Source organism: Phocoena sinus, chromosome 8, assembly GCF_008692025.1.
Source record: "Phocoena sinus isolate mPhoSin1 chromosome 8, mPhoSin1.pri, whole genome shotgun sequence".
In the NCBI taxonomy this organism is placed as follows: Eukaryota; Metazoa; Chordata; class Mammalia; order Artiodactyla; family Phocoenidae; genus Phocoena; species Phocoena sinus.
This window is the reverse complement of record NC_045770.1, coordinates 55,216,422-55,234,571: the sequence shown is the minus strand read 5'-3', so window position 1 is coordinate 55,234,571 and position 18,150 is coordinate 55,216,422. Positions and strand designations below refer to the sequence as shown.

Sequence of the window (18,150 nt, the reverse complement as noted above, 5' to 3'; positions counted from 1 at the left end):
CCACACAGCAAAAAAAAAAAAAAAAAAAAAAAAGAGGTAAAGGAAAATAAGTGTTCATAGCAGTTATTTTTAAGAGGTTGAAATTATGCATGATTATGCATATATATACATATGTGTGTATATATATATATATATATTTGGAACTTTCTAACTTTCAGAATATAGTAATCTTTAAAAACAGGTATAAAAAGAGGATGATGAAAAAAAAAAAAAAGAGGATGATGGGAGAGAGTACAACTAATTTCTCCCACCTCTACAGTGCCCAGGCTGAGATTCCTTCAGATGCAGGACTTTGAGATATATGGATATGGAGACCATGTCCTGCTCAAGTCTGGTTGGCCACTTGCCTTACCTCACGGCACACAGCTGCAATCTGGCCTTCATCCATACAGGTTTCTGTTACCACGTCTGTCAAAGAACCTCCAGCCAAATATTCCATGACAACCCATAGCTCATCTCCCACGAGGTAACTGTAGGAGTAAAGATAAAGGGTGAGAAGGAATAGAGTACCCTGGACCAGAGCAGTGGCTTTCAAAGGATAAGCATGTACCAGAGTGACTCTGCATTTCCCTCAGTTCTGGAAGAGTCCAGCGTTCTTTTTTCTAAGGAAAAGCAGGATCTGTGGGACAGGATCACTAACTTGACATCTCTTAAGGATTCGCCTGGGGAAATCAAAGCACACTGTTCTGTGAAGCCCCAAAAGACAGAACTACAATCACTAGGTTGAAGATATAAAATTATTTCATCACAACACAAAGTAGTACTTCCTAAAATCAGGCATGATTCCCACACCTCTCTGCATGAAAGGAGAGAGCATCCAAACATTTGACAAAGATGGGATTTGGAGTCCATCTTACCAATATTAGGGAAAGTCACTAAACCTCCTTTAGAATTCTATTAGATTTGAGATCCATAAGACCCATACTGGGTCTTGTTCAAGATTCCATTCCCAGAAAGTGTGGCACAGTAGATGTCAATATTTACCGAATAATTCAATGAGTAAAATAAAAGATAATTGTAAATGTAAAATGAAGTATTGACTATAAGAGCCATTGAAAAGCTGTAGAATTTTATACCCATAGCCATTATGCTGACAATGATCTCCATTTTGAATGTCTCTGATTCTAAGAATGGAATAATTCAGTAAAGGCTGCAAAACCAAAGCTGCTTCTGGAAGGGTTCCCAATTAGTACTGTATCCCTAGAGAGATTATGTGGCTAACATGAGTTAAAACTGATAGTCTCACTCAGGGACTGGATCACTCAGCTCTATTATGTGATAAACAAAAACATCACCTAGGAGAGACCTTCAAGATGGTGGAGGAGTAAGACGTGGAGATCACCTTCCTCCCCACAGATACATTAGAAATACATCTACATGTGGAACAATTCCTACAGAACACCTACGGAATGCTGGCAGCAGACCTGAGACTTCCCAAAAGGCAAGAAACTCCCCACGTACCTGGGTAGGCAAAAGAAAAAAGAAAAAACAGAGACAAAAGAATAGGGATGGGACCTGCACCTCTGGGAGGGACCTGTGAAGGAGGAAAGGTTTCCATACACTAGGAAGCCCCTTCACTGGTGGAGACGGGGGTCGGGGGGGGGAAGCTTCGGAGCCACAGAGGAGAGCACAGCAACAGGGGTGCAGAGGGCAAAGTGGAGAGATTCCTGCACAGAGGATCAGTGTCGACCAGCACTCACCAGCCCGAGAGGCTTGTCTGCTCACCCACCAGGATGGGTGGGGGCTGGGAGCTGAGGCTTGGGCTTCGGGTGTCAGATCCCAGGGAGAGGACTGGGGTTGGCTGTGTGAACACAGCCTGAAGGGGCTAGTACGCCACAGCTAGCTGGGAGGGAGTCCAGGAAAAAGTCTGGACCTCCCTAAGAGGCAAGAGACCATTGTTTCCGGTGTGCGAGAAGGGATTCAGAGCACAGCATAAATGAGCTCCAGAGACGGGTGCAAGCCACAGTTATCAGTGTAGATGAAACGCTATGAAACGCTAAGGCTGGTGCTGCAGCCACCACGAAGCCTGTGTGCGAGCACAGGTCACTATCTACACCTCCCCTCCCGGGAGACTATGCAGCCCACCACCACCAGGCTGGCGTGATCCAGGGACAACTTCCCTGGGAGAACATACGGCGTGCCTCAGGCTGTGGCAAAGTCATGCTGGCCTCTGCCACCGCAGGCTAGCCCCACACCCCGTACCCCTCCCTCCCCCCACCCCCGGCCCCGCCCCGGCCTGAGTGAGCCAGAGCCCCCTAATCAGCTGCTGCTTTATCCCTGTCCTGTCTGGGTGGGAACAGATGCCCTCAGGTGACCTACATGCAGAGGCGGGGCCAAATCCAAAACTGAACCCGGGAGCTGTGTGAACAAAGAAGAGGAAGCAAAATTTCTCCCAGCAGCCTCAAGAGCAGCAGATTAAATCTCCATAATCAGCTTGATGTACCCTGCGTCTCTGGAATACCTGAATAGACAACGAATCATCCCAAAATTGAGGTGGTGGACTTTGGGAGCAACTGTAGACTTGGGGTTTGCTTTCTACATCTAATTTGTGTCTGGTCTCATGTTTATCTTAGTTTGTATTTAGAGTTTATTATCATTGGTAGATTTGTTTATTGATTTGGTTGCTCCCTTCCTCTTTTTTTTTTTAATATATACGTATATTTTTTCCTTTTCCTCTTTTTGTGAGTGTGTATGTGTATGCTTCTTAGTGTGATTTTGTCTGTATAGCTTTGCTTTTACCATTTGTCCTAGGGTTCTGTCTGTCCGTTTTTTTGTTTTGTTTTGTTTTAGTATAGTTTTTAGCACTTGTAGTCATTGGTGGATTTGTTTTTTGGTTTGGTTGCTCTCTTCTTTCTTTCTTTTATTACTTTTTAATTTTTTTATTTTTAATAATTTAAAAACATTTTTTATTTTAATAACTTTATTTTTTTCTTTATTTTTTTCTTTTTTTCCTCCCTTTTCTTCTGAGCTGTGTGGCTGACAGGGTCTTGGTGCTCTGGCCGGGTGCCAGGCCTATGCCTCTGAGGTGGAAGAGCCAAGTTCAGGACACTGGTCCACAAGAGACTTCCCAGCTCCACGTAATAACAAACGGTGAAAGCTCTCCCAGAGATCTCCATCTCAAAGTTAACAGCTCCACTCAACGACCAGCAAGCTACAGTGCTGGACACCCTATCCCAAACAACTAGCAAGACAGGTACACAACCCTACCCATTAGCAGAGAGGCTGCCTAAAATCATAATAAGGTCACAGACACCCCAAAACACACCACTGGATGTGGTCCTGCCCACCACAAAGACAAGATCCAGCCTCATGCACCAGAACACAGGCACCAGTCTCTTCCACCAGGAAGCCTACACAACCCACTGAACAAAACATACCCACTGGGGGCAGACACCAAAAACAACAGGAACTGCGAACCTGAAGCCTGTGAAAAGAAGACCCTCAAACACAGTAAGTTAAGCAAAATGAGAAGACAGAGAAACACACAGCAGATGAAGGGGCAAGGTAAAAACCCACCAGAACAAACAAATGAAGAGGAAATAGGCAGTCTACCTGAAAAAGAACTCAGAGTAATGATAGTAAAGATGATCAAAAATCCTGGAAACAGAATGGAGAAAATACAAGAAACGTTTAACAAGGACCTAGAAGAACTAAAGAGCAAAACAAACAATGATGAATAGCACAATAAATGAAATTAAAAATTCTCTAGAAGGAATCAATAGCACAATAACTGAGGCAGAAGAACAGATAAGTGACCTGGAAGATAAAATAGTGGAAATAACTACCACAGAGAAGAATAAAGAAAAAATAATGAAAAGAATTGAGGACAGTCTCAGAGACCTTTGGGACAACATTAAACACACCAACATTCAAATTATAGGGGTCCCAGAAGAAGAAGAGAAAAAGAAAGGGACTGAGAAAATATTTGAAGAGATTATAATTGAAAACTTCCCTAATATGGGAAAGGAAATAGTCAATCAAGTCCAGGAAGCACAGAGAGTCCCATACAGGATAAATCCAACGAGAAATATGCCAAGACACATATTAATCAAACTATCAAAAATTAAATGCAAAAAAAAAAAAATAGTAAAAGCAGCAAGGGAAAAACAACAAATAACAGACAAGGGAATTCCCATAAGCTGATCTTTCAGCACAAACTCTGCAAGCCAGAAGGGAGTGGCAGGACATATTTAAAGTGATGAAAGGGAAAAAACCTACATCCAAGATTGCTCTATCCAGCAAGGATCTCATTCAGATTTGATGGAGAAATTAAAACCTTTGCAGACAAGTAAAATCTAAGAGAATTCAGCATCACCAAACCAGCTTTACAACAAATGCTAAAGGAACTTCTCTAGGCAGGAAACACAAGAGAAGGAAAAGACCTACAATAACAAACACAAAACAATTAAAATGGTAATAGGAACATACATATCGATGATTACCTTAAATGTAAATGGATTAATGCTCCAACCAAAAGACATAGGCTGGCTGAACGGATACAAAAACAAGACCCATACATATGCTGTCTACAAGAGACCGACTTCAGACCTAGAGACACATACAGAATGAAAGTGAGGAGATGGGAAAAGATATTCCATGCAAATGGAAATCAAAAGAAAGCTGGAGTAGCAATTCTCATATCATACAAAATAGACTTTAAAATGAAGACTATTACAAGAGACAAAAAAGGACACTACATAATGATCAAGGGATCGATCCAAGAAGAAGACACAGCAATTGTAAATATTTATGCACCCAACATAGGGGCACCTCAATATGTAAGGCAAATGCTAACAGCCATAAAAGGGGAAAAGGGGTAACACAATCATAGTAGGGGACTTTAACACCCCACTTTCACCAATGAACAGATCATCCAAAATAAAAATAAATAAGGAAACACATGCTTTAAATGATACATTAAACAAGATGGACTTAATTGATATTTAAGGACATTCCCTCCAAAAGAACAGAATGCATGCTCTTCTCAAGTGCTCATGGAACATTCTCCAGGATAGATCATATCTTGGGTCACAAATCAAGCCTTTTCAAATTTAAGAAAATTGAAATCATATCAAGTATCTTTTCCGACCACAACGCTATGAGACTAGATTATCAATTACAGAAAAAAATCTGTAAAAAATACAAGCACTTTGAGGCTAAACGATACACTACTAAATAACCAAGAGATCACTGAAGAAATCAAAGAGGAAATCAAAAAATACCTAGAAACAAATGACAATGAAAACACGAAGACCCAAAACCTATGGGATGCAGCAAAAGCAGTTCTACGAGGGAAGTTTATAGCAATACAATCCTACCTTAAGAAACAAGAAACAACTCAAATAAACAACCTAACCTTACACCTAAAGCAATTAGAGAAAGAAGAACAAAAAAACCCCAAACTTAGCAGAAGGAAAGAAATCATAAAGATCAGATCAGAAATAAATGAAAAAGAAATGAAGGAAGCAATAGCAAAGATCAATAAAACTAAAAGCTGGTTCTTTGAGAAGATAAACAAAATTGATAAACCATTAGCCAGACTCAGCAAGAAAAAAAGGGAGAAGACTCAAATCAATAGAATTAGAAATGAAAAAGGAGAAGTAACAACTGACACTGCAGAAATACAAAGGATCATGACAGATTACTACAAGCAACTATATGCCAATAAAATGGACAACCTGGAAGAAATGGACAAATTGTTAGAAAAGCACAACCTTCCAAGACTGAACCAGGAAGAAATAGAAAATATAAACAGACCAATCACAAGCACTGAACACGAGACTGTGATTAAAAATCTTCCAACAAACAAGGATCAGAGATTTGAATTGACTACAAACTTACCAGGGGTCAACAATGAAACAGAACTCTTAAAAAAAAAAAATCAAATCAAGTTCTGTAGTGTTTAGAACAAAGGAGGGGTCCCAATGTCTCCGTAATGGTGAAATCTCAAACGAAACTACTGAATGTCACATTTTAAGAGAATGCAGACAAACTAGAAGTTATTCAGCAGGGTAAGCAGGATAAGGAAAGATTTGAGATGCAGAATGATTTAAAGACCTACATGTTTGACTCAGGCAGATGGGCTGAAGGCGTTCCCTAGGGCAGAACAAACAGTATCAGGACCAGCTGTGAGAAGCTACAGGGTGGTAGGGTTTAGCCTAACCCCAGAATACTGTGCAGCAATCAGAGGTGTCCACCAACATGCAGGGTCATTGGCAGAGAGCCAAGCATCATAGATGAATCTTAAATGGAGGCAGTTCTGAGTGCTGGTGTTGCCTTCTCCCCTAAGAGCTCCACCATCCATCCATCCCTAAGGCCCTATCTCTCTGACAGGACTACCACTCCATACCTGTCCAAGTAGTTCACAATATTTGGGTTCTTGTTTTCCCTCATGACCAGGATCTCATTAATAATCAGCTCTTTCTTCGGCTGCTGCTGAAGGTTCATCTGCTTAATGGCCACCTGAAATCAGAGTACATTCAATGTACAACCAGAGTCACTCAGCATTTACTGAACACCTACTAAGTACCAGACATAAACACTAAGGAGACAGAAATGAGTAAGATATGGTCTTAGCCCTTGAGGAAATCACAGTTCATCTCCGGAGACCAGTGGTACTCAGCGTGAGGTCCCCAGACCAGCAACATCAACATTATCTAGGAATGTGCTACAAATAAAAATTTTCAGTCCCCACATAAACCTACTGAATCAGAAATTCTGTGGGTTGTTTTTTTTGTTTTGCTTTTTTTTTTTTGCACAAACTTTCTATTTAATGGAAAAGTTCACTTGCTGAGTATAAGGATCATTTATTACTTGGTATTGGTACTGGTGTCACTGGAGATGAGGATAAGACATAGTTATGAAGAATTTAAATGAGGAAGTGAAAGAATTTAAAAACTGATCTTTCCATTCATCTCTCTACCTTACTAGATCTCTACTTAATCCAAGCCTAAGTAAACAGGGACTTCCTTTTCCTCAAAAACTCTGCCCTTTAATAAGCCCTCCAGGCAATTCTCATGTGCACCAAAGTGTGAAGATCAAACTTGCTACTAAATAAAATACATATATTAGAAAAATACTTTTAAAAATCACAATATAAAAGAGGTATGCTATAACAAAAGTCCCTACAAAGTGTTACAGGAACATAAAACTCGGCCAAGAACTCTTTCACACTATCAATGCAGAGGTTTCATAAAGGGGAGATGAGTTTTTTTTTTTTTTTTTTTTTTTTTAATTTTTTTATTTTTTGTGGTACACGGGCCTCTCACTGTTGTGGCCTCTCCTGTTGCGGAGCACAGGCTCCGGACGCGCAGGCTCAGCGGCCATGGCTCACGGGCCCAGCCGCTCCGCGGCATGTGGGATCCTCCCGGTCCGGGGCGCGAACCCGCGTCCCCTGCATCGGCAGGCGGACTCTCAACCACTGCGCCACCAGGGAAGCCCGGGAGATGAGTTTTTGAACTTGTTGTGGAAAAATAAATCAGAGTTGACCAGGCTAAGAAAGAATAGAAAAAGGGGATCCTTAATGTTTATGTATGAAAAAGATATTGATAGGCTTTGTGTCTACGGAAATAAACAAATTTTCACATAATACAAATTTAAGGAACACGTTAGTTTCCAAGGCACTTTTGTGTCCTTTTTATGTGTCGGGTACTATGTAGGGTATTCTCAAATGTATTTCATTTAATCCTCTGAGACACGTTATGAGTTAAATATTACTATTGACCCCCTTTGACAGATGAGGAAATTCTGATTCAGAGAGGATATGTGACTTGCCTACACAGCTATTCAGTAGCAAAGTCAGGATTAGAATCTCAAAAGTGATGCCCATTTATCCTGCACACACAACCAGATTAACCTTCCCCACAGTACACATTTGGTGACTCTCTCCCCTGTTCAAAGCAGAAATGGCTCCTGTTTGCCTAGAGATGCTCCTTGGCCCAACATTCGAAGTCCTTATGATCTGACCCCTATCTTACTTCTTTCTCACTGTATTCCTTCATATACTACAATCTGAGCTTCTCTCCATGTAGAACATCTTGCTCCACTGTTTTCACATGTTCCAAACCTTCTCATACTTTGTATCAGACCAAAAGAAACCTTATTCTCCAAACCAGATAGGCTTTTTGCCTTCTTTAAAGCCCCATAAGATTATCCTTATACCTCTCTTGTGGAACTCAGCACATACTGAATTGTATGATGATTAGTTAGGGCGTGTCTCTCGAGAAGCTTGAGAGCTCATTTGAAAGCTCAGAATCCCTGGTGCCAAGCACAGGGCCTGACACACAGTGGGTGCTCAACAAATCTTTTCAGAAATGAAGAGGAAAAGACAGAATTGAGTGGGTTGATAAATACTTTGTTTTTAAACCACAAAGAACATTAGCAATAGGCTGCCCTATCCTATAGGAGTAGACTTTAAATTATTTCCTAAATGTTTATTCCCTAGAAATAACAGCCAAGAACATGAACACCTAACAGAACAACTAAAATTAGCCTTTCCAGAATCAGCAAGAAGTGTAGAGATGAATAATTCAAATTTTTATGGGAAAATCCTAGACTCTATTATTTCTTCAAGTCAAGTATAGACAATCTTCTGCCAAGAGCCAGTTCATCAGTAAGAATAGAAATGATTTTTTAAAACAGTTTGATCACCTCCATTCCCTGCCCCAAGTGAGAAAAAATTGCTTTGGAGTGGAGTCTCCTATCAGGTTAGGTTTCTGGTCTGGCTGCAGCTTGCTATAACAGCTGATGATTAGCTTTTTCTAATGTCTGAAGAGGAACACAGTGATCTAAAGACACATTACATTAAGACTGTAAGCCCTTACAACACATACTAAGACCTGGAGCCTCTGCAGTTCCTCAGGTCATCCTGGAGGATGGGACAGTGCTAGTGAACCCCACAGAGGTCACTGCTGGCAGCAGCAAGGGAGAAAAGAGGCAGCCTGTGGGTAACAGACGGGCTGGCAAGACACCGGGAATCCTTTTCAATAGCCACTGACTAACTATGGGCTAGGCTAAATGCCCTTCACCAAGTCAGATCCCTCCTATTCAGGCCAGCAGATAGCACTCCTATAACAGAAAAAGAACTGGACTTGAACTCTGGGGGCCTAAGCTCTGGGGCTGGGTCTGTCACTTACTAACCTTGACTAGTCACAAGCTCTCTGAGCCTTGGTCCCTTTATCAATACTGAGAATAATAAATCCCAACCCTGAATCCCTTCCTCACAGGATTGTTCTGAGAACTAAATGAGACAGTTACTCATACATAAGAAATGTAAATAATACAGTAAGACAACAATGAAAATGCTAATCATTGTCATAACTGCATTTGATGAGTAATTGGCACAGAGCAGCAAGAGTGACAACGTTATCAGCAGGAATGACAGCAAAAACAAACCACCCTCCCACCACTACTGTTTATTGAATGCCTACTCTGTGCCAGCGCTGTGTTAGGTGCTCTACTGACATTATCTCTGTAAAACCTAACAACAAGCCTGTCGAGCAAAAATCATTATCTGGGGCTTCCCTGGTGGCACAGTGGTTGAGAGTCCTCCTGCCGATGCAGGGGACGCGGGTTCGTGCCCTGGTCCGGGAAGATCCCACATGCCGCGGAGCGGCTGGGCCCGTGAGCCATGGCTGCTGAGCCTGTGCGTCCGGAGCCTGTGCTCCGCAATGGGAGAGGCCACAGCAGTGAGAGGCCCGCGTACCGGGGGGGAAAAAAATCATTATCTGCATTTTCAGGGAAGAAAATGAAGACTAAGACTTACAAGAAAGTTGCCCAAGGTCATAATCAATGCTTTCAGGTTCATATGACATCAAAGCCACTTCCAGTTTACTCTATTACACACATTCCCTCTAAAAAATGGGCTTGAAAATTAATTGCTGTATCTGTAACTGGAAGATTTCCAGCACTAATATGCTAATCTTCTTACATATGACAGACAATAGCTCTCCTCTTCTCAGCTGGATAACTCCCAATAGGCACTTGCTCACAAACACAGAGTATCCCGCTAGCTCCACTAAAGATTTACACTCCCTGGGGGAGGAAATGAGGCCTTCCTGGCTACACTGCATTAGCCACCCTAATGGACTCCTTTCCATTCATAGTTTTCTAACCACAAGGCAGGCACATAGTGAAGTCAAGTTTGTTTCCTGTGGCCAGCTGCTCACACATGAAGCCTCAAGGCCTTCCAGGAACCGGCCAGCCCCAGCCTGCCTCCCATCAAGGGCTGTGAGGCCCCAGAGGCCAGAAACACGACAAGGGGCCGTGGTGCCTAACCTTAACTCTGCTGTGGCCTTGCAGCCCAGAAAGCACAAGTTAAAATTTTAGAATCAAAAGATTCTAACCCAGCCCTTGCTAACTGCTATTAGCACAACTCGGCCAAAGTTACTAAACTCCCAAGTCTCAAATTCCTCATCAGTAAAAAGGAAATAATATTACCTACCTCATAGGGTTCTTTTTAATATTAATATTTAATATAACCTCCTTTTTTCTATCTCTACCTCCAATACAGCATATTTAAAATCAGCAGAATGATACCATCCTTCCTTCTTTACCATTATTTTATCACAGGTTCCTGTCAGCATTATAAGAGTTTTATATGTACACAATAGAAAGTATGGTTTCTTACATTTATATATATGATTTTAATGCCTGAATCTTTCACATAGGTCTTAGCGCAAAGTGTAGCGTAAAGCAAATGTTCAGTAAACAGTCTGTAGAATAAATAAATATTAATATAAATGTAATTCTTAGTTTATGGTATATTTTTGCACGCATTACTTCACTCAACTTTTTCAACACTTTCATGAGGTATATGTTATCATGCACATTTTATAAATAAATAAAATTCAGGCTCAGGAGGTCAAATGACTTGCCCAAGGTTTTATAAGTAAGTAAAGGTAAACATCTAGGTTATTGGATTCTCACATAAAAGAACAATTAATAAATCTTTAAACATAATAATGTTTTTTCTTTTAAGTTGACTTACCCTCAATGGAGCCTCAATATTTGGCTCAGACACTTGTAAAAGCTTGACAAAACGTGCTTTCCCTATTAACCATGACTTCTCTAGTACACCATGGGGTTTCAACCACCTAACATATACAAGCAGGTCCTAGTAGCCTCCCTCAGAAGAGTCCAACTCTGTTTTCACTGGAACTGGAGGTGCCTCTCTTAAGCTCTGAGCCCCATTAGTCTTTTGAGCTAAGATCTTCCCCAGGCAACTCCCATATACAACCCACCTTCCAACATTCCTGCTCTGCAACCAAAGAGTACAATGCAAAGAAACTTCAAGCCTTCTAGATTCCCTTCATGGCTTCCTTCTGCTGAAAATAAGATCTTAGGTATCAGGCCTTAGCAATAAGATCAGAGCCTTCCCAGCTTATGAAATGTGAGAGACAAAGAGGTGCCTCCAAATGAGGACTTCAATGTCTACTGGAATCCTGGGCACAGAGTAATGGAAGGACCACTAGATTGGGAGGCAAGAGACACATGTTTAAATCTCTTCTATATCAGATTTCTCTCCCAAGCACCAGACTTGTAAAAATAATTGTCCACCAGGCAGTTTCACAAGAAAGTCTCTCAGGCAACATCTAACTTCCTCAAATCTGTACCTCCTCCTTTGTTCTTTCTCCTTGACTAGTACCACTCACTTGTGAGCCATCCTCACATTCACCAAATTCTGTCATATCTACTTAAGTACCTCTCCAATTCATCCACTTCTCCCCATTCATGCTATGCTACCACCTTAGTCCAGACCATCATCTCTCACATGGAATTACACAGTAACCTCCTGGCTCATTGCTCCACTCTTATCTCCCCCAATCTCTTCTCTGCACTGTAGGCACAGTGACTTTTTCCAAAATCTGTAAATCTCATCATGTTAAGGAGTTCTAGTCTGCAATACTGATAAACTAGAAGTGTCCCTATTGAGCTAAGAAGGGCAAAAACTTAACAAAAAGAAAAAAGAAACAGTGGAACTGAAGGAGTAGTAGTTGGTGGTGGATACTTACCTCCTGTCCTGTGGCAACATCCATTGCAGTGTACACAGTGCCTGAAGCACTGAACAACAGGTGGGGGAAAGAAAAAAACAGGTGTTAGATGAAGTGACATTTGTCAAATGAAGCTCTACACACAATCTGGCAATGCAAGTGTTAATAAAAATAGCAGCAAAAATAATCCTCCCCATTGCCTCTCCCACTCCACTCTCATGAGAGGCAGTATGTAGTAGTAAAGAGAATATATGCTCTAGTGGCCATCAGGAAGTGAGGGAAGAAAGGAGGGATGGACGAAGAATGGCAGAGAAATACTAGGAATAATGCTAGGAAAGTAATCATGTCCATTCTAAATGACTAAAAACCACACTTTATGCCTATAACCATGAACCCTGTGTGTTTGTAGATGAGTGATATGCAACAATATTTGTAACCTTACATGTCAGTATGTCAGATTTATATGATGCGATTGAAAGAAACTTAAAATTCTATGTACTGCAAAAATGTATTCCAGGCAAGCTCTGTGATTATGCTTCCCAGGGAAGTCATGTCAATTCGGGGGAAAAGTCACTTGTAAGTTTGCCTGGAAGACAGAAATTATGGTCACCAGCTTCCCAACTACAACTCTTTAGTTAGGATCCTAGCTACATGTCAGGAAGTTGGCATCATAAGATATGGACAATCAAATAAGGATGGGGGCTTCCCTGGTGGCGCAGTGGTTGAGAGTCCGCCTGCCAGTGCGGGGGACATGGGTTCGTGCCCCGGTCGGGGAGGATCCCACATGCCGCGGAGCGGCTGGGCCTGTGCGCCATGGCCGCTGAGCCTGCGCGTCCGGAGCCTGTGCTCCGCGACGGGAGAGGCCACAACAGTGAGAGGCCCGCGTACCAAAAAAAAAAAAAAAAAAAAAAAAACAAATAAGGATGGGATTCTTTGCATTGGCAGTTTTTTTTCCCCATTGCCTGATCACCCTACCTCTAGACATCTTCTGTCATAAAGCTGATGTCTATATTCCTGTCCCCATTCTCCCCTATGCCACCAGATATACCATTCTTTAAGGGCAAATATGCCCAGTCCTCAGGGAACTGGACATTTTGAGACTGTGTCTCCATGATTACAGAGGCTCAGAAGCTATTGAGGCCCACTGGTTAGTTCCTGATTGTTTCTGCCTCAAATAGACATATGATTAGACATATGAATTCCAGGTCAAAAAAACCTTCAGGTGTTAAAGGGAAAAAACAAACAAGCAAAATGATAATAGTACTAATTTATCTTATTTGTGTGCCATGCACAGTTTTAAAATCATGGAATGTGGAAACATCAGCATAGGTGCTTAATACATATTGCATTCCTCCCTTAGCACTAACATACCTGACAAGTAAGCAAGGAAAAAAACTTCTGCAGATAGTGCCTATTTATGGGCCTCATACATCTGAACACACACATCAGCAGTTTGGGAGGTGAAAGACCCTGAATCCACAGCCCCTTTCGCTTAAATGAAGAAACTGAAGTCCAGAGATAGGACCTGATTTGCCCACACTTGTCTGTGTACCTTTCTGCTACATTCTTAACATCTCAATGTAATTATCTAAAGGAAATACCATCCCAGATTACTCTGAGGCAAGCAAAACAATTTCTTCTCAAGGTGTTAACTACCTTATACCGGTTCAGACTCACAAAAGCACCAGACCAGGAAAAAATGAGATGCACTCAAGTCCAGGGTTGTTTTGAAGATTGAATTAAACAATAGATGCAAATAACAGATGTAAGCTGTAGAATACTATACAAATACAACATCAGTGTATTATGCATTACTTTATCTTATTTCAGAAGTTCTTGGATGCATAAAAAAGAAAACTAAAACAGAAAGCTTCAATTACTTCATTAACAACAATGCTTTCACTCAAGTTAACACTGAGAGCTTTCTACAAGCCAGACACTTTTCTTCAGTTTCTTTTTAATTTTAGCTAATTGGGTATATCTGTAGAAATCTTATTATTTTTCTTTTTTATACAGAGGTATAACTTACCTAATCTGCACAAATCTCAAGTATACAACTTGATGATTTTTCAATACGTACACACCTACATGTTCACCATCACCATCACCCCTGAAGGTTCTCTCTTGCCACATCCCAATCAACACTCCCCTCCCAGACGCAATGATTATTCTGACTTATATTAGCATTAGTTTTGCCTGTTCTTTAACTCCATATAAATAAAATCATACAGCATCTGCTCTTTTGTATCTGGTTTCTCTTACTCAAAATAATGGCCACTTTTAAGACTTATCACAGTATATTATAATTTTTTGTTTGACTGTCTATCTCCTTCTGTAGCCATGGGGTCTCTGAAGGGAGAGACTGATTCATAGCTGTATTCACAGTGCCTAGCACCTAACAGGAATTCAGTTAAGATTTGCTGAGTTCAGTACATTGAGGGCAGTATACAAGATGCAGAGAAGGAATCAGAGAGCAGGAGACATGAATTCTGGCATCCACTAGAAAAACAGTTCCCATTATACTAGCAGAAGAGTCTGCAGTTCTGAGTCTTCCATTACATATTAGTGCTGGTAGGTCTCAGCATCAGGTAAACAGGGTTAATCTGGAAAAGCAGAGCTATAATTTGGGAAGAAGGTTTTGTGCCAAGAAAATAAATGGGTTTTTCACTCTCACCACAGGTGTATTTTTAGCAACCATGTCAGCTAATGGCACATCTCACATATTAAACATAATTCTGTAAACCTGAGGTCAGCCTAACAAAACACCTTCAGATGGGTGAGGGGTGAGGTGGAGAAAGAAGAACAAGATTTATGTGAGGCAAAACAAAAGCAAAATCGTATATACCAGCACACACAATTTTAAGTCATTTTTCTAGGGAAGAAAATGCCCCTACTAACCCTTGTCCAATCTTCTCAAATCGTGTATATTTCTTCTTAGGATCACCCACACTCACTATGCTCCCTTTGAAAGAAACACAGAACATGAATCAGTTTTTCCCAGATCAACATACAAAACAGGCCCCATATTTTCCCAAATGCTGAGCTGGCAAGGATTAAAGAACTATCTCCAATACCTAAAAACCACACTAAGCAGGTCCTTAGTTTTTCCTCTTTAAGTTTCAACCAGAAGTTTCATCTCCTTACCACTTTTATTCATAGTACTCTAATCCAATTCTAAACTCCTAAAAATTATTCATTCATTTTAAAATCCATTCATTCAATAGACATTTACTCATTTTAACATGCTCACTTACCATGTTCTAAGCTCTATGTTGAATGCAACAAATAAATAGATTAGACACAGTTAAGACAGTCTCTGCTCTCAAGAAGCTCTAATCTCAGAGGAGACAGACAATAAGTATAAAGTTCCATGAAAATATAATAACTGGTGATACAGAAAGAGGCAAAAATATAGACTGGAAAGGCTTCAGAAGGGAAGTGATATCTGGACTAATTTTTACAGGGTTAGTAGGAATTAGCCAGGGAGAGAAAGTCAAGAAAGGGTTACAACAGAAAGTACTTCAAGTACAAAGACACAGAGGTATGAGAGAGTTGACAGTTTCAAAAAAAGTATTCTGGAGATGGTAAAACTGAGGCCCACAGAAAGGAAGATACTTCCCCTCAAGGTCACACAGCAAATTGGTGTCACAGCTAAGATTAGGAGCTTGGTTTTGGTCTCCCAGTCCAAAGCCCTTTCCACTAATGCCAATTACTAGTATTTGGTACTTTTCACATACATTATTTCCTCTGACTTACAAATGAGACAGGTATTAACATCCCTATTTAAAAGATGAGAAAAAGGAGGGCCAGAGAACAGTAGGAAATCACCCAACATGCAGGTTAGTGGCTGTGCTTCAACCCAAGGGTCCGTAACTCCCAGGCCAGTCTGCTTTCCATAATTCTATGTTCTAAGTATTACTGTTTAAAAAAAAATATGGTTCAGAGAAAAAGAATACATACAAGAGTAAACAGACGGCTAGGTCAGTGGCTTTTCTTATTTCATCATTTCGTAAGGGCTCTGGGCAAGGGCAACTTTTAAAAGAGTGAAATATTTTTTAAAAGTCAAGTAAGAATTATCAGGACAAAATCGAGAGCTGCTAAGCTGAGGAACCAGAAACCTCAGCTTTAAAAAGCAGTGCCAGTGTGCAGACTTGACCAAATCAGTCACATCAAATCCTCTTTAGAAAAAAAAAAAAATCCTCTTTAGAAGTAGATAAGTTCAAAGAATAAATCAAAGGCCTTGTCAGATGATTCTTCCAAGCCTACAGACCAACCCAGTCCTTTCTTCTCATATGAATTCTCCTGCAGATTACTGAAAAAGAAAAACAAGCTACCCTAATATTTCTGGTCACTAAAAAAAAGTAAAATGGAAGTTTCCACCTGACTGCAAGAAACAGCATGTTCTGATTACAGGAGCACAAGCTGCGCTCTAAGCCCAGCTCTGTCACTGTTTGGCTGTGTGAATTTTCGCAGAGTATTTCACATCGCTAGCCTCAAATACCTTAACTGCAAAAAATGAGGATTATAATGTCTGTCTTCAAGGGTTAAAATGAGGAGTAAATGAAAAAAAAATCAAGAAAATGCCTTGCTTGTCATTTGGTACATAACACAGGCTCACAAAATGTTCGTTTCCCTTACTTCTTTTCCTTCAGCCAAGATGGCAGATCCATCTTATGTCAACAGGAACATCAATAATCAACATAGCACTCTTTCCCACCAGGTTTAGACAAGGCCTCAGTCTTTCTCAACACAACATTCCAGACTATTCACTAGGTAAAAGCTATCTGTCATCTCCATAACCCATGCCCAGTGGTAAGTGATTTCTAGCCCTTAAAGTGGGCTATCCACGCTATCATCACATTCCCATCCTAAGGTTGCATCTAATCAGGGCTGGGGAGACAGAGGAGGTGGGTGCAAGGACAGGTGAACAGAAGCACAGTCTGGCTAAGATATAAAGCACAGCCAGCCAGCCACATACACCTAGCGCAGAACCAAGATCTTTATAGCAACAGAATTCCACCTTTGTGCTTGACCAGTCACATACCAGAGGGAAATTAAAAAACCTGGGAAGTGCTTACGTAATTTCTCCAAGATCTCCTCATCAGACATTTTAGGCTTCTTCTTCTGCTTCTCAGTATTCCGGGTCAGAGCATCTGGCGGAGTGGTATTATTCTCAGTAGGTGAAATGGGAGATGTAGCCACATCCCGAGTTGGAGTAATAGGAAGTGGTTCAATCACGGACCGTGTGTATACCTGCATTGTTGGTGCAAAAATTTGGCAAGGCCAGTCTCTCTTAGATGTGTGTGTTAGAACATCCACAGAAGAACAAATCCCAGTAAACTCATCCCTTCTCCTAGGTCAAAATCTATGTTACTCTTCCTCTATACTCAGGCTGTGAGGATGGAATGGCCTTCCTTGCTCTCACTATACACAACAAGGGTTAGTGAGAGTCTGAGCACTTAAGATATTCAGTACAAGTTAGACAACTCTCATTATAAATAGTTTAAAGGACATTCTGTCATTAGATGGGAATCCCCTTCATCTGTAAAATTCTATTCTTTCCCACGCTGAAATGAACATCCTGTATTCCCATAGTACTTTCCACGGCTAATACAACACAACATTATCTTCATTTGAGTTACTGCCTCTTTAAATCCTGAACCCTCACAGAGAAGGAACTGCAATTGTTCTTCTTTAAGAGGCAGTAACAGTGTAGTCATTTAGATCACAGACTCTGGAACCTGACTGACTGGACTTAAATCCCAACTCTTATTCTGTTTTTTTTGTGTGTGCGGTACGCGGGCCTCTCACTGTTGTGGCCTCTCCTGTTGCGAAGCACAGGCTCCGGACGCGGAGGCTCAGTGGCCATGGCCCACAGGCCCAGCCGCTCCGTGGCATGTGGGATCTTCCCGGACCGGGGCATGAACCCGTGTCCCCTGCATCGGCAGGCGGACCCTCAACCACTGCACCACCAGGGAAGCCCCCAACTCTTATTCTTACCTTGTATGACTTTGGGCAGATTATTTAACTTCTCTATGCTTTAGTTTCCTTATTTGTAAAATGGTGATGTTAGTGATACCTATCTTATAGAGCTGCTGTGGTAATAAATTAATTAATGTGTGAAATGAGTAATATCACACCCCAAAGACACTAAGCTTTC

General features: G+C 41.1%; 1 protein-coding gene across 4 annotated transcripts in view; it reads right to left on the bottom strand.

Moving 5' to 3' along the window:
• The window catches only part of PAK1 (p21 (RAC1) activated kinase 1), a 151,053-nt gene that overhangs the window by 13,908 nt on the left and 118,995 nt on the right, over window positions 1-18,150 (bottom strand). For all 4 annotated transcript variants that reach the window (XM_032641290.1, XM_032641293.1, XM_032641292.1 and 1 more), the window contains exons 7-11: window positions 17,069-17,243; window positions 14,889-14,952; window positions 12,012-12,060; window positions 6,350-6,462; window positions 353-470 (exon numbers count right to left, since the gene is read on the bottom strand). In XM_032641290.1, the coding sequence (XP_032497181.1) occupies window positions 353-470; window positions 6,350-6,462; window positions 12,012-12,060; window positions 14,889-14,952; window positions 17,069-17,243 (519 nt within the window). The remainder of the gene's footprint in view (window positions 1-352; window positions 471-6,349; window positions 6,463-12,011; window positions 12,061-14,888; window positions 14,953-17,068; window positions 17,244-18,150) is intronic.